The following is a 24,060-nucleotide window of genomic DNA, read 5'->3' as shown; positions in this document are numbered from 1 at the left end:
AAAAAAAAAAAAAAAAAGAAAACAATATTTATGTGTTTTGTAACAAACTGTACTGAGGAATAAATATACTAAACTTATAAAGCAATGTAAATGATTGTTTAAATTCAATCTTTGTTTTCTTAGAATGTATTTTCAGAATTTATCACAATCGAAATGTTATTTCACGGCAAAGCTTTAGAGGTCTACACCGCTGCCTACCAAAACATACAAAAGATTGATGAGGATGAAGATTTAGAGGTAGGACAATATCTATCTAAGTTCAGTTCTTCTGTTAATGTGCAAGTGTTTAAGAGAACATTAATTCGTGGGGGTAAAAATAAATTAGAACACTACAATGATTATTATATGCAGCCACAAATACCTGGAATTTTTATGATTTTCCATTTTAACTTTTCAAATTAACCATAGCAAAATATAATTTACATAAAGCCATTACAAGAAATAAAAGTGTGTCATTTGGGCTAATATATAAGCCCACTAATGTGTGCTATAAATAACTAATTGACTTGAGAAATATTTGAGTGTGTATACAGTGCACAATACCCAATGTATTCTCAGTCAAACCTCATACAATCTTAAGAAGAGGTGCTCTTACAATTCTCATTTTACAACTACGCAAACAGGCTTTAAATAATGTAACTTGTCTGTGGCCAGTTGGCTAACAAATGAAATCAGGATCCTGACTCTAATTATAATCACTAAGCTATGAAATAAAAGGTTTATTACATAGGCTTGCTTTATACTGATAGGAATTTTAGTTAAATGCAAACACTTCCTATTAGCCAACTAACATTACAGCAACTAAGTGTCAAACAGGCCCTGTCTTTAATAAGCACATCTGAAGAGTACATATCCTACCCTGTTTCAAAAGAGGAAAAAAAGGCACAAAAGTATTTTTGTCTGCCATTTGACAATTTTGAAGATCCCTGCAGTTTTTTGTTTTTTTTTTTTATCTTAATCAATGTAAGAATTCCTCTGAGCCTTCTCATACCATTACTCTGCAGGTTCCAGGAAACTATTCAGTAAAACCGGAACACAGGTTAATGAAAATGAAAAAAGTACCTTAGAGTATGTGTGTTCCCAATGCCAAAATATGATTTCACAGTTCTATCTCAGTTAGATATATGTGATCGTATTTGTATTTTCTTTTTGTCATGGATGACTTCGTGTTACTTTCATCCAAATACTAATGCTAGGGTTCCTTAATTTTCACTCAGTTTTATGTTCTGATTTTTTTAATTGATTATTATGCCCTCAGCTTTCATTTGTCAAGTACTAAAACAGCAAATGCTTATACAGGGTGGCCGTAAAATCTGTGTGCTTTTAAATTGCACATGAACTTCATGGCCACCCTGTATTGTGATTACTTCGGGATCTATATGTGTTAACTACATCATTTTAATCTTTCCATCAACTTTGATAAAAATGCTTATGGTCTTCATTTCTATGGATGAGAAAACCAAAGCACAGGGAGGTTAATAAACTTCCCAGAGGTTCCCCAACTTGGAAGGAGCAGAGCTGGGAGTTATAACCATAAGTCTGACTGCAAGTCCTGCTGTGTTTTTATTTTCTTTACATTAGACTACTGGAAGTGTGGTTCTTGATTAGTGACATGAACCATTTCTTGCAAGACATAATACTGTACTGAGTGGCAGGTTCAAAACTGATCCCCCACTTTTCATGCAAGATTGGAGTCCCCTTTGTAAGTTTCATTCTCCTTTTTCTAATACCTTTGCCATGCCATTTGTTAAAGTTTTTTCATACCTGTTGATACCCAAGTTCCCTTCTCATTCCAAAGGTCCTAGGTATCTTTCTTTTTTTTTTTTTTTTTTGAGACAGAGCCTCAAGCTATCCCCCTGGGTAGAGTGTTGTGGCATCACAGCTAACAGCAACCTCCAACTCCTGGGCTCAAGCGAGTCTCCTGCCTCCACCTCCCAAGTAGCTGGGACCATAGGCGCCCGCCACAAGGCCCGGCTATTTTTTGGTTGCAACCATCATTGTTGTTTGGTGGGCTCGGGCTGGATTTGAACCCGTCACCTTAGGTGTATGTGGCTGGCACCTTAGCCACCACAGGCGCCAAGCCCTAGGTATCTTATGGTGAGGGAGGTAAAGGAGAGGGTCTTACTCTGTCACCTAGGGTGGAATGCAGTTGCATCATCATAGCTCACAGCAACCTCAACTTCTTAGGCTCAAGCCATGTTCCTGCCTCAGACTCCAAAGTAGCTGAGAATACAGGCATGCTATTTTTAAATATTTCTTAGAGACAGGGGTCTCCCTATGTTGCTCAGGCTAGTCTTAAACTTTTGGCCTCAAACACTCCTCCCACCTTGGCTTCCCACAGTGCCAGGATTATAGGCATGAGCCCTTGCACCTATATTTTTGTTACAGCACTTCATTTATAACATCTCTGATCAATCAGGTAGCTGAGTAGTTTGTGGGAGGAGAGATCCATGTAAAATGACTGGTCTCAGGGCAATATGGTTAATGTACTTTTGAATATCAACTTCCCCACTTTTTAATGGTGTAATACTAAGCAAGTTAACTTTTCCACCCTCCAACTTCCTCCTCTCTAAAATGGAGACATTTACATACAGTACTTAACTTCATTTGTTTGTTCAACAACTCTTTATTGAGCACCCGTTTTATGCCAGATACATTTGCAGTGCTAAGGATTTAGCATTTTAAGTGAGAAATGATCCAAGTTGTCAAAGCAGGAATTTAAAATGTACCAGGGATTTTAGACATTCATCAAATACTGTGTAACTATTTATGTGACTAGTCATATTATAAAACTTAAAGAACAAAATAAAGTATACTATGTGGTAGCAGTTCCAATAGTCCAGAGAATCTAAGAATGATTTCTTAATTGGAAGTCTGAAGGATTAGAAAGATGACTACAAAAACTTTCAAGCAGAGGGCACAGGAAGAATATACAAAAATCCTAAGGATTGCTGTGAATAAAGAATAATTCATTTAAAACAGAACAGTAACAGAGTATAAGCATGTGTTCAATGAGCCACAGGCATAAACTAGTACCATACAGTAATTGTGGAAAGCAGAGCAGAGCAGTCTGGGCAGGTACCATGAAGAAGAAGGATCCTATAAATACAAAGTTTCTTTAAAAGAACTATAGAAAATACGCAGAGACAGAGAAATAACTTGCTATTCTTCCAGGGAGTCAATGCTGAGAACCGCTGAGATTTATTCCAGCCATAGGCAATTATATCACAAACCATCTTACCTTATTTGTTCTTCACATAAAAAGTTCCATCAGGCCTAGTTTTCCCTTCAAAAGATCACTTCCGTGTCTTCACTTCAGAGCACATTGAGATCTTGAGATTCACTCCTAGAAGAGATCTCGGACCATGTTGGAAAACTCATTATTGCCGATAAATGTTCCTGTAAATCTGTTACTTGGCAGTAAAAGTTTAAATATAGTATTTAACTGCTTTAGACTTTTAACCCAATGGTTGCATATTGTCTTCCATTTTACACTTTAAATTTGATAGAAAAGTTACAGGTATTTCCTAACTTCAAAATCTAGTTGATTAATGAGTCATGAAGTATTGATACCATACCAGGATGTCAGTTTATACGTCTAGCACCAAAAAAGAATTTGGTCCTTGGCAACCTGTTAACCTAATTACCTTAAAACACAAGTCTCACCTCCTCAATTTTATTCCTTGATTCCTTTTTATCTTGCAGTTCTCTAAGGAATGTGCAGATACCCCTAATTGGGTCTCCTTTTTTCCCACAACATGGGGATTAAGTTCATGTTAACATCATTCATTTGGCAAATGTGGGTTTTATTAACATTTCCTGTTTGCCAGGTTATTATCTTAAGTTTCACATATAGGGTGGCCATAAAGATCACATACAATTTTAAATTGCACACTATTTTACATTGCACATGAACTTTATGGACACTCTGTATAAAACAGAGCCTCTTGCTTTAACAAAACTTACTAGCTGTGCAGATATATAATCAATTACAAAACACTGAAATAAAAGCTATAGTTGAGCATATGAACAGGAACTACAAGAGACAGGGGAAAGCAAAAGATGGCATGTGATGTCCCTCTTGAAAGATTAAGTTTGCTGTGATTCCAGGCTAAGGAACTAGCATTGCATAGGCCCAGCATAATGTGTATTCTGCATATAGGGTCAAGAGCCACAAAGCTTTTGAATAGAGAAACAACTTATTTGGTCTTTAGGAAAATAGGTCTTTTGCTTATAGCTTCACCTACATACAGGTAAAAGATAATGTGTTACTGTAAACGTAAAATCTAGAGCTACGCTGTTAATATAGTAGCCCCTAGGCATATGTGGCTACTTAAAGATAAGTTAATTTAAAGTAAGCAATTAAGTTCTTCAACCACCTGCACGTTTCAAATGCTTAGTAGCCACATATGGTCAGTGGCTACCTTTATCAACAGCACAGAACAGCAAGCATTTCCATCATCTCAGAAAGTTCTACTGGACAGTACTGGTCTAGGACAGAGGTAATTGGGTATAAATATGGTTGCCAAAAGAAGAGTATATGGAGTATACAGAGGATTAGTTAAAAGTCCTTAAACACTGTAATGCTAAGATCTGTCAGAGAACCTTTTTTTTAAAAAAGTGGCCTAAGGAAAACTCTAAAAATATTTAAGGTATAAGTAGTAGAAAAGGAGATGTAAAGTAACAGGGCAGCAAGCAAAACTAAAGAACTTAGAGATGGCATGAAAAAAGAAGTTTCAGGATGAAGTCAGGATAAAGACAAAAAGATGACTTTGGTGATTTTGGCAAGAGCAATTTTAGTGGAAGGTGAAAGGCTACAATTGTAGTGTTTTAAAAAATAAATGGAGATAAAATAGTATATCTGGAAAGTTTTTTAAGAAGCAAAGTTATGCCTTGAGGTAATAAAGGTTGATTTTGAGCTCACTTTTTAGGAGGGAACCTGTGGAAAATAAAAGCTTTCGTTTTCTTGGTTTGAAGTTTTGGATAAGGAAAAATACATGTTGCAAAGAATTAAAATGATACTTAAAAAAAAAGGATGAAGAGTTTGTGGGAAAGGGACCTGATGATGTTACCTATGAAGTCTATGAGAGAAATAGAAAACAAGACAGGAAGGCTTAGGAGTGGTAAGATTTGGTGGTAGTATCTTGAGGAAAAAGAACTGACAAGTCACAGGATTCCAGATCCCAATGAGGTTAGAATGCATGTATTATGGAAGCTCCAATTTACTGTTTAGGTGATTTCCCCCAGCAGCACCGCAGTGGTGGTAAACTGGTAAGAGTTGAGGATAGACAGAACAGGAAGAATCTAACGCATACTCTTTTGAGGGTTTCACTTTTGCAACTCTCTTGGCAAAAGCATTTAAATGATTGTTTCTTGAATAACTACTGCTTACATCCTTCATCAATTTACATGATTCAAACAATTCTTTAGCTTTCATCTTTCTGGCTTATACAATTTTTCTATTTTTGTTTTCTCTTTTATAATTGGAATTTTGTCCAATTTGGGGGGAAGTTGCTTTTTAAAAACCTTAAGAGAAAATTAAACTCTAGATTTTCATTGTTTAGTATCTCCTTTATAATGTTGTTTTATTATTGTAATAGGTTTTCCGAAATTCTCTGTATCCACAAGATTATTCATCTCGTTTAGATATTGTAAGAGCAAATTCAAAGTCGCCTCTTCAGAGATCACTGTCAGCTAAGTGTGTATCTGGGACAGGACAGGTGAGCTAGAAACCATTTAAAGGTATTTGTGGAGCTGCTTTGGAATTGTTGAGTACTAAAAATTGTTTCCCTTCAGTCATATGACTTCACATAACTTACTCTCCTTGGGCCTGTTTCCTCTTCTGTAAAATGATGGACGATTGCACTAGTATTCTTTGTAGCTCTATTATTCTTTTATTAAGTATCTTTTATACTGGAATCACATATTACTCTCTAAAGTGTAACATTTGAGAGCAAAGGTAGAAAAAACAAAAGAATGCTAGATCTGCTGTATGAAGAGCATAAATTGTGAAGTCAAATGGCTTAGGTTTAAATCTCACCATCAAGACATAGTGGATCTATCCAGACATTATACCTAAAAAGGGCTTCTACTTAGCATTATCATGAAAATTATTTCTTCTATATCCAGAAAGCCTGAATTATCCACTGTCTAGAGCAGGGGTTGACAACCTTTTTTCTGTAAGGGCAGAGAGTATCTTAGGCTGTGTGGGCTAAATGGTCTCTGTCCCAACCAAGAGCAACAATAACAATACATAAATCTGTAATACTATGTTCTAATAAAACATTTATTAACAGAAACAGAAGGCAGGCTGGGCCATACTTACCAAAATCTGATCTAAAGAACCTCTTATGTATCTAGGCTTAAAAATTTTAAATTAAACAAAATTATTTTCAAAATACAACTTTTACGTAAATTTGACCACACACCTATTTTCATGATTCTCCTCTAAACATGTTTTATAGTTATGTATCTTTTCCCTAACCACATTGTATATTTATTATTCCAGCATTAAGTACTTTGCACATAAATTAAAGTTCTTACTATTTATAACGAATTTTTCCTAAATTAGCTAACATTTGCATAGCACATTTTAGAATTTAGTACCCCAGGTTTTCTCAGCTTCAACACTATTAACTTTGGACCAGGTTATTTGTGAGTGGGGAAGAGGAGTAAGGGAAGAAGAGTACTGTCCCGTACGTTGTCAAGATATTGAGCAGCAACCCTAGCCTCTTAACTATAAGATAGTAGCACATACAAACACACACCCTCAGTTGTGACAACCAATGTCTCCAGACATTGCCATAGGTCCCCTGGGTTCAGGATAAACACCCTCTTAAGATTTAAGCAATATGGCCCTAGTGGCAGCAGTCAGAACTTTAAAAGCTGGTGAATTCATTGAATTCACATTCTTAACCCATTCCATTTAAATCCACTACTTTTAAGTCAGTATTTCTGTTCACTGCCTAGTTGAAATATTCTTGTGTTTTTGCCATGCATTTGATATTTTCATTCAAATACTGTTTTTGTGAGTCATTAATTAACTTTTAACATTTATAGTATACTGAGGCTGTATTTTTCTCTAGAAGTAGTTTATATTATTGAGGTACTGGTGGCTGTACAAACTGGAATCAAATGGTTAATTTTACTTTGGGGGAGAGGGTAGGGACAGAGTCTTGCTCTGTCACCTAGTCTAGAGTGCAGTGGTGTCACTGTAGTTCACTGTAACCTCAAACTCCTGGGCTCAAGGAATTTGCCTGCCTTAGCCTCTCAAGTAACTGAACTGTAGTTGCATACCACCACACCCAGCTAATTTTCCTGTTTTTTATAGAAATGGGGTCTTGCTCTTGCAGGTCTTGAACTCCTGGCCTCAAAGAGCCCTCCCACCTTGGCTTCCCAGAATGTTAGAATTACAGGCCTGAGCCACACACCCAGCCTAATTTTACATTTTTATACAAAAAATATAATTAAAAATCTTTGACTTTTTCAACTTAATTTTCATTACTAAAATAATATATGGACATTTTCTGAAATATGTTGTATGCCCTTTCCTTAAGGACATATAGAAAGATTCAAACATGTGAAATGTTTAAGTTAGTATTTATTTTTTTAAACTGTGTTAACTTTTAACAGGTATCCACTTGTCGACTGAGAAAGGATCAACAAGCAGAAGATGATGATGAAGATGAAGAGTTAGATATTACAGAAGATGAAAATTAATTTTCTTAATTCTCCATTTTCATCTTAAATAACTACCTTGTCACACTTTCTTTATAGGTTGAAATCTCAAATGAAATCTTACTAGAAATTGAAAAATAATTAAAGGCAATTTATGCTGACCAAAACGCAAAAGTTTTTAAAAAATATTACACACCAGTCTTTTCAACATTCTACCTAGTGGTATATGATCTTTTTGTGTAAGTTCCATTTTTAAAAAAACATACTAATACACTTTACCTAATTAAAGAAGCTGCAATAGTAGGTAGATGACAAAAACGAAAATATCTAACAGTTCCACTTAGCTTCTTTTAGGTTAGGACACTGTGCTTTCATCATCAGAAAAGGCTACATAAAAATTCTATTCCATGAAGTCTTAAGTTTTGTGTTTTGTTTACTATGTTTTATCACTTGATATGTGAATTTATTTTTCAATAAATCAAACACTAAAGGGGACACTAAGATACCAGTATTTTTTACAAATATGCATGAAGTATAAATTTTAGCTTTAAAAAAAAGCCACATTCAACCTGATTCTGGATTTAAAACAAAACTGCTGTTAAGTATTAGACATGGTATAGCCCTTTGGAAGGCTGGTAAAGGTAAAATGCTGCCTCATCATGGAACACCATAAACTATTAAAAATTCAATGAACATTTTACCAAGCTACCATCTAGTTAATAAAATGGTATCTAGTCACTCTAATTTCTAATATTATAAAACAATCAGCCTTTCTGATGCTTTTGTTTCTTGGATCTCAAACAGGCATATAAAAATTATAGAATTTATAAAAAATCATTTGGGATAACCAGAAGTGATTACACAACAGAAAAATAAAAGACTTACTAGAAAGATTTTTTTGACTTTGTCATTTCATGGTTCTGTTAACAAAGCACTGCTTGAGAATAGTCATAAGTGATAAAATTACTTTATACTTTTTAAATAAAATATTCAAAATATTTTAAACCCCTAAATTAACATTCTTTAAAAACTAAGGATATCATTGGATTTTTATTACTTCCTCAGTATTTAAATTTGGCGTTATAGTTCAGGAGGAAAAAAAACAGGGTTACTATACTTCTCTTTTTACATCATTTGCCTTTTTTTTTGAGACAAAGTCTCACTATGTCTTATGTCACCCTTGGTAGAGTGCCATGCCATCACAGCTCACAGCAACCTTGAACTCTTGAGCTTAAGTGATTCTTTTGCCTGGGACTACAGGTACCCGCCACAACACCCAGCTATTTTTTTTGTTGTTGCAGTTGTCACTGGCAAGCCTGGGCTGGGTTTGAACCCACCAGCTGTGGTGTATGTGGCTGGCGCCCTAGCCATTGAGCTACAGGTGATGAGCCCATTTGCCTTATTTCTAAGGTGGTTCTACCTATAATAAAGCAATCAACAAATAGTTCTGGAATAAATATTCTGCCTACTGCAAAGAAATATTCTAAGAGCAAAAGGAATAGTATCAATGAAAATACTTTCATCAGCATAAAATTAAGTTTCATTAATAAGACCAGTTGGCAAGCTGCTACTTAAAGCCCCAGATGGTAAAAGATTTTTACCCTTTGTGGGCCAAGAGGCAAAATCAAGGCTATTACATGTATACTTATGATGTACATAATTTATGATATAACTACATTTAAAAATCTATAAACCATTCTTAACTTCCCTGCTTTTAAAAAACTAGGCAATCAAACTAACCAACCTAGGTTGTATAATGGAGACTGACAGCCTTACTTAGCCTGTAAGTCTCCATCTCTCATCTCCAAAATAGAAATACAGGTTGAGTATCCCTTGTTCAAAATGTTTGGGACCAGAAGTATTTCAGATTTTGGATTTTGGAGTATATGCATTTTACTGTTCAGCATCCCTAATCAAAAAATCTAAATCCAAAATGCTCCAATGAGAGTCTCCTTTGAGCATGATATTGGCACTCAAAAATTGGAGATTTTGGAACATTTCAGATTTCAGATTAGGGATACTCAACCTATAGTAAACTAGAATTACCAGGATTAAAAAATAGTTAATTCACACATATATTCACATATAAGATCATACATATATATAGTATATATCTAATGCATCTCAGTAAACAACAGCTAATATTTAAGTAACTGCTTAACAGGTGACATGTGGGTCAGGAGCCATTGCTCTTGACAATATTCTCTATTTACCCTTCTAATAATGATTTTTACCTATCTCTTTGTTATGGTATTAACTTTCTAGACATGATCCATATTTTTCAGATACTTTTACAAAAATGTTTGGCATTGAGACAAAACACTATTGCGTTTCACAGTAGAACACCAATATGCCTCCAGTGTACCTGATATATCTGGGAGCAGGAGAAAGTTAAAATTAACTATGAAATTATAATTATTGAAGCTGAGTGATGAGTACATGAGCATTTAGTACACTTTTTATGTTTAAAATCAGTAATGTGCTGGTAAACTGGCTATGAGGAAGGAAAGGAAGGGAGAGTAATCCTGATTTGCTGCATTTACCAATTTCCAAGGTATAAATACCCCTGCCACGGCCAATTTAAATTAATGACATACCACTAAAGGCAGAGTTGAAAAAAGATGTGCAAAAATGGCTCCTAACCAGTAGATACCAGCTTCCTATAAAGAACTTTCTTTTTTTTTGCAGAGACAGAGTCTTACTCCATTGCCCTCGGTAGACTGCCATGGCGTCACACAGCTCACAGCAACCTCCAGCTCCCGTGCTTAGGCGATTCTCTTGCCTCAGCCTCTGGACTAGCTGCAACTACAGGCGCCTGCCACATGCCAGGCTATTTTTTTGTTGCAGATTGGCCGGGGCTGGATTTGAACCCACCACCCTCAGTATATGGGGCTGGTGCCCAACCTATAAAGAACTTTTAGAAGAAATTTTTAAAAACTAAACCCCTCTAGATACTAGAGTAAAATGAAATATTGACATCAATTAATTTTTGGTACATAATACAAAGCTTGTATTTATAACAGCTGGCCTCTTGACCCACCATCCCCACCTACTCAGTTTGAGAAGCAATTCCACACTAAGTGATCTTTCACTTTAAGCTTCATCTTAGCTTTACTGCTTTCCATTTGAGACGTTGTTTTTAAATCTTCTGTGTGTTACTCAAGAAGGCTGATCAAAGAAACAAAAAAAAGGCTTATCAAATGTACTACTAACTTTGAACAATTAAAAATAGCATTTCTTCGTATTTTGTTCATTGTACTAGGTTTGGATATTCCGGTTTGTCATCATTCTAGTTATTTATAAGCTTACATATTGAGGTGCCTTTCTGAACCAAATTTACCAGATTATTCATTCTACTAGTAAGCAGAATATTCACTGACTGAAATTTAAGTAGAATTCTCTAGATTTCTTTAAATCACTAAAAATCATTGCAAAATATTTATAGGTACTAATTACTGACAAAGTATTCCACCTCTGCAAATCCAATTATTAAATGACTGAACTACCCAGACATAAATTCATTTTTATTCTCATTTACTCAATGTGCAAAATTTCTAGATCACAGAACTAAGGAAAATTATGTTTTATATAAACTACAAAAACCCAACAAAGTCATTGGATAAAGCAAACAATTTTGAAATAGAAGTCAATATTTTATGTATCCCCCCAAAACCCCTAGATATATATAAAAACTTTTACTTTGTTTTTTATTAATATTTGAGCACCCTAGTTTTATCTTTTTCTAATGTTATTTTTAAGCCAACAGTGGAAGTAAAATATCACTTATTATTGAAAGTATCTTTAGCAGTCTTACTAAAATTAAAAACACCATTTAGCAAAGTGAGGCAGCAAAATTATTAAGAGTATGAAGTAGAGTCAGAGGTCTGTCTGGATTGAAATTGGCTCCATGATTTACGATCTGTGACTTTAGGCAAGTTGCTTAATGTCTCAACTTCATCATCTCATTTGTGAAATAAAGTAAATAATAAACCCTGTACTTATTAGGGTATACTGAGATTATGCATGTCAAGCGCTTGTAATTCGTAGCACATAGTAAGTACCTAGTAAATGTTAGCCATTAGGATTATGGATATAGAAAAATCAAATTCAGTATTTGCAAAACGTATACACTAAATGTTGAGGTCAAAATTCAATCTCACAAGTCTTACATAGTTACAGAGTCTTTGTGGCTATGGATATGTTTTTGAAGCTAAAACCGAGAACCTCATATTTCATGCATGTTATATGAATTATCAGTTAATTGACCTAGAATACTATACCTATTTGTCAGATTTTCCCAGCAAAAGCCTGAGGCTTCCCTTGTACCTATAATTACATTCTATTTTACTGTCTTTTGAGTATTTTGTGTCCATCTTATCAACTGGTTGAAAAGATGTTGCAGAAACCATAGAATTATACACAGCACTACTATACATTATTATAATAGGATGTATGGTATCTCCCATCATTATTATAGTTTAATGCAATTTGTTGAAAAACTTAACAATACCAACCTGCAATTCTTTTTTTTTTATACAAATACAAGTTAATTACTTGCTCTATTTGGTTGCAATTTTTTATTTTTATGAAACTTTGCAAAGCTATGAACATGGAAACCTTAAGAATCACCTAAGCTTTTTACATAAGTAAACTTCAACTTGACAGTCTGTCCATTTTGAACTATTTATAGTTAACAGGAGACTTAACACAATAATATCTCAGACAAAGAAAAGGCATTAATTCTGCAAGCAGGTAGCAATGAAAAATGCCAAACCTGAACAATCAGTCGCTACTTCCTTATACAGTTTGAGTAAAAGATATAGACTACAGAATGAAATAAAAAAGTAAATATAAAATTTATCTCCCCCAAATACAACTGTACTCTATATAAGTCTTGAGATTTACCCATGACATCAACAAAAATTAATGAACTCAGGGAATTAGTTCTTTCCTGTCAGAAAAAAAAAAGGTATATATAATTTTAAATTAGAAAAACTGAACTGCAATTTGCAAGCAAAAGAAAACCAGATTCACATTCTACTATTTACATTTGTTCTATTCACAGTTCAAAATTAAAAGTATTTCTTTTCATCAGATAATTAAAAATAAACAATTTTTAAAAAGGCATTCTACTGCATCAATACTGTGGGAGGAAGATAATTCTGTAATCAGAAATGCTCTCTAGAGCAAAATTAACTTAACTTTTCTGGGGCCAACTGGCCTATCATTTAGATCTTTAATAGCAGCCATAGCTTCATTATAATTTATCATAGCAACAATGGCTTCCCCTGTAGGTAATCCTTGCTCATTATATTGTATTGAAACTGAATCAGGTATAATTCTATAACCATGGAAAAAGTCTAAAATTTCATTGACATTAGCTTTAAATGGAAGATTCATTACCTTAATAGGAGTTACTCTACCCGAACCACAATTTAACTTTGCGTCAGGCATAAATCTCCCCTCAGGAAAACCTCCCATATTATGCTTTCCAAAATCAAACTTGCCACCTTCTGGGCGACCAAGATTCACGAAAGGGCGATGACTTCTAAAATCCTCAGGCGGGCTCCGAAAATCCTCACCAGGTGGTCTAAAATTGTCAGGAAGTCTAGGGTCCTCCTCCGGAGCCTCCCTGCGGTCATCCTCAGGAAGCTGCCTGAAATCCTCGTCAGAAGGACATCTTAAATCTTCCTCCTGGGGGCTCCTGAAATCCTTATCTGGAGGGTGCCTGAAGTCTTCATCCCGAGGGTCTCTGAAGTCTTCATCTGGTGGATGCCTGAAATCTTCCTCTCGGGGGCGCCTGAAATGCTCCTGTCCAGGACGCCTGAAATGCTCTTGGGGTGGACGCCTGAAGTGCTCAGGGGGCTGACGCCTCAAATGCTCCGGGGGTGGCCGTCTGAAGTGCTCCGGGGGTGGCCGCCTGAAGTGCTCAGGAGGTGGTCGCCTGAAATACTCCGGGGGCGCCCGCCGGAAGCGCTCCTGGGAAGGCCTTCTGAAATGCTCCTGGGGCGAATGCCTGTAGTCCTCTTCAGGCGAGTGCCTGAAATCACCTTCTGAGGGCCTCCGAAAGTCCTCCTCGGGTGGTGGCCGTCTGAAGCCTTCCTCCGGTGGCCGCCTCCATTCCTCCTCAGATGGCCGTCTGAAATCTCCCTCCGGAGGCCACCTGAAGTCTTCCTCGGGGGGTTGCCTGAACTCCTCCTTAGGAAGCTGCCTGAAGTCCCCCTTTGGAGACCGCCTGAAGTCTTCCTCCAGTGGCCGCCTCCAATCCTCCTCAAGAGGCCACCTCCAATCCTCCCCTCTAGAGTGTCTGAAGTCATCCTCCAGGGGGCGCCTGAAGTCCTCTTCCCAAGGGCGGCGGAAGTCCTCCTCTGAAAGTCGCCTGAAGTGCTCCTTCCGAGGGCGCCTTAAGTCTTCTGGGGAACGCCTGAAGTCCTCTGGGGGGAACCTGAAACCTTCTGGAGAATGCCTGAAGTCTTCTGGAGGGCGCCTCTCTGGTTGTCGGAAATCCCCTTGGGGATGCTTGAGATTATCCAGCTGCCTCAAGTCCTCTAACTGATGTCTAAAGTTTTCAGAAGGGTCAACTGAATATACGGGTGCATCTTTTGAGTCAAATAAATGAGAATGGTCATCTCTGTCATCTGACTGAGAATGGGCTTGCATCTTCTCACTAGCTGTCAAGGAAAAGTTTACATCAAACTCCTGCATTTGTGCCTCAGATATAAGTCTTAATAATACCTCTGTCCCTAAGAATCTTCGACGGTTTAAACGTTCAGCTTTCATGGCCTGTTCCTCTGATTTAAATTTCACTAATGCTTCTCCCAGACCAACTCCTTTGTCATCATAAAGCAAGTAAATGTCATCTTCAGCAAGAGAAAAGTCTGCAAAGAACTTTTGAACTTCAACTTTTGTAACATCAAATGGAAAATTTCTTATATATATGCACAGCTTCTGACTAGAGTGGCCTTCTTCAGAGTATTTTTGTGCAACATGTCCAGGCCTCTCTTTCTCTACTGACCCTGGTCTCTTCTTTTCATAACATTCAATGAACTTCAACATCTGTTTTCTAGAAACTGGATCAATATAAACTGGACGATATTGTAAAACAGTCTTATGTAAACCCAGAGCAGTATTATAGTCTTTCAAAGTCTTGAACATCACAAAGGCATATCTTGTTCTTCTTTCATCTTTATATAGAAATCTTATCTGTTCATTAGTCAGATCAATATCGCTAAAGAAATTTCTTATATCTCTTTTATTAATGCTTAGGGACAGATTTTTTAAGTGAACATAAAATCCAAGAGGGGAACGAGAACGTGTTCGTCTGGGAGATTTTGAATGAGACCGTTTTCGAAAATGTCTATCATTAATTCCTCTTGGTGGAGAATGTTCTTCAGATCTCACAGGAACATCGAGCTCCTTAACTGCATTACCACCAAACTCAATCCACTGTTGTTCTGATCCTTGCATTACTTCTATAAATCGTGAACCCATGAAACTTCTATGACATTTAAGCCCTCCTGAAGCATCGATACATGAAGCAAATTTTACTATGGCATCACCATTATTTCGGCCATCGTGATGTTTTAGGAAAATTACTCCATCCACACATAAACCAGAGAAAAAGACACGTACATCATCTTCATTTACTAAGTAAGGCAAACCTCGTAGAAACAAGTAAGGATTCTCAGCCTTCAATGGCCTTGTCTTTCTTGGCCTTAACTCACCATGTCCTGTACCATTAGTATGAAACCCAGCATCTTGATTAATCGAAGAGCCATATCCAGAGTTACTTGCTTCTTCCTTAACTGGCTCAATAAAATCAGATCGGCTGCCAACCCCTGATGCCCCAGATCCTGGTCGCCCTCTTCCTACTCGATCAGTTCTTTTCACATCTATAGTCTTCTGCATTTCTGCCTTGCTACTAAGAAAGAGCTCTACTGAGGAATCCTTGATAAACCCTCCTGAACGACTTATGGCACGTCTTGCATCTTCATCTGTTGCAAAAATAATAAAAGCCTCCCCAATTTTCCCTCCAATTATATGCACTCCTCCATCAGGAATAGTCAATCCCGTGAAGAAGTGACGAATATCCACAGGCCCCGCAATAAAAGGAAGCCCAAGTAAACGGATGACTACAGCCATGCTGAGCTCAAACCACAGCAATAATGACCTGTAGACAAAAAGGTACACATAATAGCAAATCTTATTTATGAAGTACCTTAGCCCAAACTAAACAATTACCTGGTTCCTGCCTCCTTCAGCATTTATAAATGAAAACAAGATTCAAGCTCACAAAAATATTGATCATATCTAATTATTAAACAAGGAATAAACTTTCTTCCATCTAAACATACTAATAAACCAACTACCTTAAAGAAACATGAAATATCACCTATCCTATACATAAAGAACATCAAAAATATCAAATCTTCCTTTGTACATATGCCAAATGCTGCTTCACAACAAGACCAAACTACTTTCAGACTAATTTAGAAAAATATCTTCTACTAAAACATGAGACAGCTTTGTGGACTAACATATTTTGCCAGCTACAATGAATTTTACATATTTAGAAAAGCCATCTACAGTTAGGATACAATTTCTGCTCATGATAATAAAATGCCTACCACTAGCGCATCACTGGCCTGACATAAAGAAGAGAAACCATGGGTACTATTCTACTTCATAGGATTTTTTAAGTGTCTGCAAAAAACCTTAAACTCCAGATATCTTACCTTTTTTTTTAATTTCTTGGAGACCTGTTAATTCTGTAAAAGCAACTTAACTGTGGAAAGAAAATGAAATACAATTAATCCTTGAACCCTATAACTTATTTTATACAACGCCAGATTAGGATATCCATTTCAGTATTACCTATCAAAAGTGAAGCAGTATAGGGAACCACAATTATGGGCATTACAAAATGGTCTTCTTTGTTCCAAGGGAACACTAATCATCCTTCCACAAAAAGGTGTTGATATTCCAGTTAAGTATCTGCAAATGATTAAAACACTTGCTAAAAATTAAACTACTCCTTGATGAAAAGTAGAAGTAGTGAGGGACATTACATATTTTGAATACTGCAGTGGTTACATGGATGTATCAATATAAATGTGTCCAAGCTTAATTCTATCCTTACGGTGCATGCACACTGCTGTGCAGAATTTTTACATCCACTTTAAAAAAAAAAAAAAACTGGTCTACAAGTAAAATAGCAATTTAATAACAAAAAAGATCTTCAATGACTTCTTCCAACTCTCTTGCTATCCTCCTCCCTTTCAAAACATGAGACCTACTCACATAAATAAGGCATTCATTCAAAATAACACAATAAATGAAGAGCAAAACTTAAAATTTAAAAATCAATTTTTAAAGCAGTGAATACAAATCTATGGCTCCCATGTGAATACAATTTAAAGTTCCACACATATAGCTCACACTTCCAAACATGAAAACAAATTTCATGATTCCAATATAATTAAGGCAACTACTACAATGCCCCTAAAATCAAAAATCTCAATACACTCCTTATCTTACACCCCTAAAACATTAAATATTAAACTCCATCTTAATTCAAACAGAAAATGCTGAGATAAATATCGAATTTTATTGCCAACAGCCTTACTCCATTTCAAACAACTATCCTGCACTTTATTGAGGAAACCTAAAAGACAATGTGGGAACGTAAAAACATAATAAAAATTCCTTCATATGGAATGTTGGGATTACCAGTTTACTGAAAAATCTCAATGTAGTATTTTGTAAGGAAATTTGCATCTAATCCTTTCAGGGATACCCAAACTAACAAGATTTAATGAAGTCTTACCAAAAACTTTTTAATACCTGTCAAATTAATAATTACAATTTGTGTGTTTTTAATGTGTAAATAAATGTTAGTCTAGTACTTACACTTAAGTACTACTGTTCCACAAAGTGGGTCTGAAGACATTCACTGAGGTCTGCCAAGTTTGTTTTCCTTAAAAAAGGGTCCACAGATTAAACTTTTTATGCTACAAGCTAAATTGACAAAGATATCAAGAAATTACTTGGGACATTCTACATCTAAAAAAATATTAATGAGATTTATAATTAAAATACCCACACATTAGCAAAGAAAAAAAAAAAAAGATTATAAGCCTAGTTTTTTCAACAAACCAATACCCACACCAGCACCTCAACAAAACTAAAATATCATTTCTGGAATATTTATCTACATTAAAGTCCCAAGACTCCCTCCTATGCAAACTGGCTTGATATTTTAAGATATTTTAGAAACAATATACACATCAATTTGTCTCTCCTAAACTTTTTAAAAATTTCAAAAGGATTTACCCTGAGAACATAAATTCATCTATGAGAAATAATATAGACAATTTCAAGGAAAAATTACATGTCAAATTCAAAAAAATCTCTAGTAATTTATCTTCCCTAACTTAAAAACGAAACTAAGTAGCTTCATAAGCACAAATCTCATGAATTCCATTAAAATTTGGCCTCATTTGGCCCACCGTTAGATATAACGAATGCTTAAATTCCTCTGCCCTTGAAATAGAAGGGTACTGTGCCATTCATCCCTCCACAGCAATACACTAAGGAGACCATATATATATATGACCAACTCTCCAAATGAGCACTTGTCCTTTGGTTCCAATATTCAATTTACAATTAAGCGAATCCCCCCAGAAGTTCTATACTTAGCACATTAAATTATGCAAAAAGCAAAAAAACACAAATTACCTTAAAGTACTTTGCACTTAAATTTTTCCTAGAACTGAAGATAGTCTAAGTACTTTTTGTGACTTTGTATTCACTGAAAGACACAGTAATCTGTGACAACTTCTATGAAAAGAAAGTGGACCCATCCCTAAAAGCTCATTTAAGGGTAAGTCACTGAAATTAAAAGTGCTTTTTAAGTAACTTTGTAGATTTTATGTAGCCATTCATTCTACTTAATCACTATTATAACTAAAAATTGTGAAATGTGCATCTTCTAATCAAGACTGAGAAGGGTAAAGAAAGAGAAATTGGAAGGAGGCTAAATTTAAAGCGGTATCTCAGATCCATAATTTTTAACTAAGGAATAAAAAGGTCATTATCCAGGCATAGCGAGGGAGAGTAACCTCCTTCACTCTTTGCAACTATTTCTGAAACCCCAGTTATCATGTAGCATACTTAAATTCTAAATAGTGAGTTTCCCCTAATGAAAATAAATCTACGCAGGCCACAATTATTCTTCATGATGCATTTTCTGCATTTTATGATGTAAATGGTTAAAATAAAAACCAAAAGTACGACCACACAGAGCCTAGGAGCAACTGCAAATGAAGATGAATCCACACGGCACAGGGCTTCCCACAACATCCATTATCCTCAACAGGATCATCCGAAGGCATCGATTCTACAGCCCAAAGCCTTTGTCCATACTCCCAGGGATCAGAGCTTCCTTCTTTCGTGCCAGGCCAAAGTCGCTACGAGAGATCCGATGCTGTTGCCAGACCTTCAGCCACAATCATCGTTCAAATTAACCTGGACCGCCCAACCTCCGCGCCTTTCCGTTACGCCGTCCCAAGGGCACACGTTCCACCCTAACTGGCCGCAGGGTGAACTGCCCCCAATCTAACGCAAACACTTTTGCCCTTTTCGAACCTAACGAGCTGGGCCTTCAGCACTTATCTGCCACCAGACTACGATGACACAGCAAAGAAGAAAATACCTATGAAATCCTTCGAGATCTTCACTGTCAAGATCACTGGGAAGCGCACACACACCACCACATGGAAGCTGACGGGAGAGGGAAAGTCGTTGTTTAGCAAGAAAAGAGGGAGCCCTAAGAGCAGAAGCTACGCTAGACTCGGGCGCAGCCGCCGGCCCCGCCTTCCCTGTTCTTCCGGCTTGGTAGCAAACCCGTCCCCAGCCCCGGCGCCCCAGGGGAAACTGCTTCGCACTTGGCAGTAAATACACCACTGCTGCGAGTCGGACACACAGGACCGCGGGCTGAGGGCAAGCCTCGCAGCAGCAGCTTCCCCGGAACAGGCAGAGCCCTAACTGAGCCCAGAAGAAAATGGCGCCCGCTCACCCCTCCAGTCCCGACTAACGGACGTACCGTTTGCCCATGCGCTCTCCAGGCGTAACCCACCGCCCCAGCGCCTGCGACGCGCTTGCGCACACGCTCTGCTGCTACTCTGCTTCTCTTGTTAGGGGAAGTGAGAAAGTGCCCGCCTTTGCTGAGCTTCTGCGCATGCCCAAGTCTTAAGCAACGGGAACCTGGCCCTGGAAAAGGCGAAGTTCTGAGGCAAAATTAGGGATCTGCTGGTTGTTGTGATGACACTCTTCTGTAACCATCTGCCATAGTACACTAGGCAAACGTTCGAGATCTCCAGGAATTAAGGAAAGAGTTGCAAAAGTCTAGAAAAGTTGGTGATTTGTCTTTTCAGTGTTTCAGTTTCTGTGTGGCAAAAAACACTAGAAAGGCTTTATAAACTATTAAAGAAAATAACAGAATTGTTATTTTTACTACCCTAGATGTTCCAGGTACATGCTAACACCTAGGGTTTTGTTTGTTTTGTTTTGTTTTGTTTTGTTTGAGACTGTTACTTTGTCACCCTTGGTTGAGTGCTATGGTGACACAGCTCACAGCAACTCCAACTCCTGGGCTCAACATTCTCTTGCCTCAGCCTCCGGAGTAGCTGGGACTACAGGCGCCCGCCACAGCCGCGGGCTATATTTTAGAGACGGGGGTCTCACTCTGACTCAGGCTAGTCTTGAACCTGTGAGCTCAGGCAGTCCACCCAACTGCCTCCCAAGTGCTAGGATTACAGGCATGAGCCACTCGTGAGCCACAGCACCTGGCCCAGGCTATTTACATTTGGAGGAGGTTGTGTTGTACCGCGAGTGGAATTAGAAAGAAACGCCGGCACACTGAGTTCAAATTAAGCAAGGGTCCTTTATCAGGCCCTCCAGTCAAGAGTAGGCTCATGCCACAAAGTCTGATCACCTTGAAGCAAGGGGTGCAATGTTTTTATATGGTACTTAAAGCGGAGGATGGGAACCATGGGATAAGCAGACTTGTACAGAAGCCACTATCTGCCAGGTTATAACTATAGGGTTCTTACAGATGTAAAAATGGCTCACAGACCAGACAGACTTGTGACAGGATTATGGTTTCTGCAAGGCTTTTTTTCAGTTGTCACAGAATTCTGCAGCTCTCAGCTAAATTTCCTTCCCGTTTCTGCAGGGTCGCTGCTCGCTTAAAAGGCAATTTTGGTTACAAAAGCGGGGGCGGGGTGCCAAGCTTAAAAAAATGGATGGAGTTAGGGCATCACAATTGATAAAAATCTCAAGAGGGCTGGGTTTTGAGAGCTTCCAGGTAGCTGAACAAGTGGAGGTTCCTGGAGGGTTGCACATACTGGGAGGGCGTGGACGATCCTCACTCCTTTCTTGCCCTATGCCTCTCTTCATGTGTATCCTTTGTAATAAACCAGTAAACAAAAGTGTTTCTCTGAGTTCTGTGAGCCACTCCAGCAAATTAATTGAATGCAAAGAGGCGGTTGTGAGACCTTCTCAACTTAAAGCTGGTGGAGAATTCTGAAGGCCCAGAATTCTGACTGGTGTCTGAGGGTATAGTTTTGGGGAGCCCTTACCCTGTGGGATCCGATTCTGTCTGCAGGTGGATAGTATCAGAATTTAATTAGAAGACACTCAGCTGGTGTCCACTGCTGGGTGTGTGGGGAAAAAAATCCCCACATTTGGTCATCGAAGGCTTTTGTTGATGATTGTTGTGTGGCGAACAGAGGGAAAAATGCAATTTGAGGAGCGTGTTTCCAAAACAATCATTTACTTTGATAATAAGGGTGTAGTCCTGGCTTATCAGGCTCAGAAACCTGACCTTAAAAGCTAATGTTTATTGAGGGTTTATTCCATGCAAAACTTTCTGCATTATTTCACTTTATTCATACAACTGCCTTCAGAGGTCAGGGGTAGGCACTATTAGTTTCTTTATTTTACAGGTAAGGGAAACCGAAACAGAGAATTACATAGCATAACTCAGAGTCACATAGTAAAAGATAGTGAGGAGGAGGAGTGGTGGCTCACATATATAATTCTAGCATTCTGGAAGGCCCATTTGGATGGATTGCTTAAGCTCAGAGTTCGAGACCAGCCTGAGAAAAAGTGGAATAATTAGCCAAATACTAGAAGTGGAATAATTAGCCAAATGTTGTGGCGGGTACCTGTAATCCCAGCTTCTGAGAAGCTGAGGTAAGAGGATCACCTGAGCCCAAGAGATTGAGGTTGCCGTGAGCTATGATGACCCCTTATACTCTACCCAGAGTAATAGAGTAAGACTCTGTCTCAAAAAAAAAAGAAAGAAAGAAAGAAAGAAAACAGTGAAAACAGCAAGTTTTACAGTTGTCTAAATGAAGATAAATTCTAGTTTCATCACTTTTATACCTTAACTTTTTTGATCCTCAGTTTCCTTTTTTATAAAATGGAGCTATTACTCCCTAAAATGTTGCTATGAGCATTAAGATTAGTGCTGTCAAGAGTGTAGCACACTACAGAGTGTGAGACACAAAGGAGACCATCACGAATGGGAGCTTTTATTGCTTTAAATAGTAGTCAATAAGTAAATATTATTGCCCTAATCCCATCCACAGGGCTTATAACAATATACACTTCATTGAGAACACTGGAGTTAAAATTCATCCATAGGAACTTTTTATAGATTAATCCCAACTATTCTGACCATATTCTTTTTGTGTCCCCATTAACATTGATATAGTCACATATTTTTTTTTTTTTGAAAAAAGTATTCAGGCTCGGTGCCTGTAGCTCAACCGGCTAAGGCGCCAGCCACGTACACCTAAGGTGGCAGGTTCAAATCCCCAGCCTGGACCCGCCAAACAACAATGCCGGCTGCAACCAAAAAATAGCTGGGCGTTGTGGGGAGCGCCTGTGGTCCCAGCTACTTGGGAGGCGGAGGCAGGAGACTCGCTTGAGCCCAGGAGTTGGAGATTGCTGTGAGCTGTAATGCCACAGCACTCTACCCAGGGGGACAGCTTGAGGCTCTGTCTCAAAAAAAAAAAAAAAGAAAGAAAGAAAAAAGTATTCAGATAAGTGATTTCCACACCAAATTATATATTCCAACAACATAGTAATTACTCAAAAACATTTTTTAAAATGCTTTAAAGAACAGCTTTCAGAACATTCCTCTCTTGTGTCATAGATACTAGTGACTGGGTGAATGCTGGCCTTAACAAGAAGGTCACATGAGAAAAACTAGGCCTAATGGTGGCTTGAGGTTAAGTTATCTAATTTCCTTAAATGTATTTTCCATATGCATTGAGAATATGTAATATATGTATGCACATATATTCCTTAATGGTGACAAATCTCCATTTTTATTACAAAATTTTCTTGAGAAAGCCAAAGTCATCTCAGTTTACTTTAATAATAATAAATAAGGTGGCTTAAAAACATGCCAGATGATTTTATTGGAGGGAAGAGAAAAGAGACAAAATACAACAAACAAAATACAAAAACCCCAGAAGATTTAAATATTCAGAAATAAGTTTTTCTTTTATGACTCATAAACTAGATGAGAAAGTAATTCCAAAGTATTTTAGGGGCTAACAGTTTCCAAGACTGCTTATGTTGTTTTTTTTTTCTTTTTAACAAATTTGTATAGATTTAGAGGGTACAAATGTAGTTTTGTTACACAGATATAGCGCATAGTGGTGAAGTCTGGGCCTTTAGCGTAACTATTATTCCAAATAGTATATATTGTATACATTAAGTAATCCTTCATCCCACACCTTCTTCCCGAGGATCTAAGTGTTCTATGCTTTCTCTCTCTTCCTCCCCCCCAAAGAGAAGAAGGAGGGGAAGAGCCTTATTCCACTTCATGTGTCCATGTATACACATTATTTTTTTCTGCCTCAAACTACTTTTTATTTGCAACTACATGACTTCATGCAATTTCTCTAAACAACGACATAAAATAGATTTCTTTGTATATAAATAACTTACATGTGCTCCATAAAGTGAATGCTCAAAGGTGCTACAACAGATCATCCATTCCTACAGTGTTCTCGTATCCAACAGACTTGATGCACGATATATAAATACTCAAGTCCAATATTAAAAACTCAGTCACTTGACTGACTTTAATCAAGTTTCCCAAACTATATCAATATATGAAGTGCATATTTTTTTAAGAAAGATTATTCTCAATAATTTCTATAAAAATAAGTTTGGGCTCGGCACCTGTGGCTCAAGTGGCTAAGGCGCCAGCCACGTACACCCAAGGTGGCAGGTTTGAATCCCCAGCCCGGGCCCACCAAACAACAATGATGGCTGCAACCAAAAAATGGCCAGGCGTTGTGG

The 24,060-nt window shown here is 37.5% G+C and overlaps 2 protein-coding genes across 7 annotated transcripts in view; one reads left to right on the top strand and one right to left on the bottom strand.

Annotated features, from left to right (window-relative positions):
- Nucleotides 1-8,609, top strand: part of FAM92A (family with sequence similarity 92 member A) — a 28,436-nt gene extending 19,827 nt beyond the window's left edge. The window contains exons 7-9 of the mRNA XM_003782485.3: nt 124-237; nt 5,601-5,720; nt 7,633-8,609. Coding sequence (XP_003782533.1) covers nt 124-237; nt 5,601-5,720; nt 7,633-7,719 — 321 coding nt within the window. The 3' untranslated portion in view covers nt 7,720-8,609. The remainder of the gene's footprint in view (nt 1-123; nt 238-5,600; nt 5,721-7,632) is intronic.
- A 3,624-nt stretch (nt 8,610-12,233) lies between these two features.
- Nucleotides 12,234-19,810, bottom strand: RBM12B (RNA binding motif protein 12B). Of its 6 annotated transcripts, none has more exons than XM_023517948.1 (4): nt 19,781-19,810; nt 18,415-19,458; nt 17,587-17,694; nt 12,234-16,462 (listed from the first exon to the last, which is right to left on the bottom strand). In XM_023517948.1, exon 4 carries the CDS (start codon nt 15,817-15,819, stop codon nt 12,859-12,861), a length of 2,961 nt encoding a protein of 986 aa, XP_023373716.1. In that variant the 5' UTR covers nt 15,820-16,462; nt 17,587-17,694; nt 18,415-19,458; nt 19,781-19,810; the 3' UTR covers nt 12,234-12,858. The 6 variants fall into 6 exon arrangements, with proteins under 6 accessions (XP_023373716.1, XP_003782531.1, XP_023373725.1 ...); XM_003782483.3 differs by lacking the exon at nt 19,781-19,810 and having other exon boundaries at nt 12,234-15,847; nt 16,413-16,462; nt 18,415-19,713; XM_023517957.1 differs by lacking the exon at nt 19,781-19,810 and having other exon boundaries at nt 18,415-18,487; nt 19,391-19,713.
- Between the last annotated feature and the right edge of the window lie 4,250 nt (nt 19,811-24,060).

The sequence above is a fragment of the Otolemur garnettii genome, unplaced genomic scaffold, assembly GCF_000181295.1.
Source record: "Otolemur garnettii isolate 467f Iridium unplaced genomic scaffold, OtoGar3 scaffold00004, whole genome shotgun sequence".
In the NCBI taxonomy this organism is placed as follows: Eukaryota; Metazoa; Chordata; class Mammalia; order Primates; family Galagidae; genus Otolemur; species Otolemur garnettii.
Note: the sequence above shows the minus strand (reverse complement) of the source record. Positions and strands in the feature narration are given on the sequence as shown.

Coding starts and splice junctions, on each gene's coding strand:
- RBM12B (XM_023517948.1), bottom strand. CDS start 15,819: ATGGCTGTAGTCATCCGTTTACTTGGGCTTCCTTTTATTGCGGGGCCT.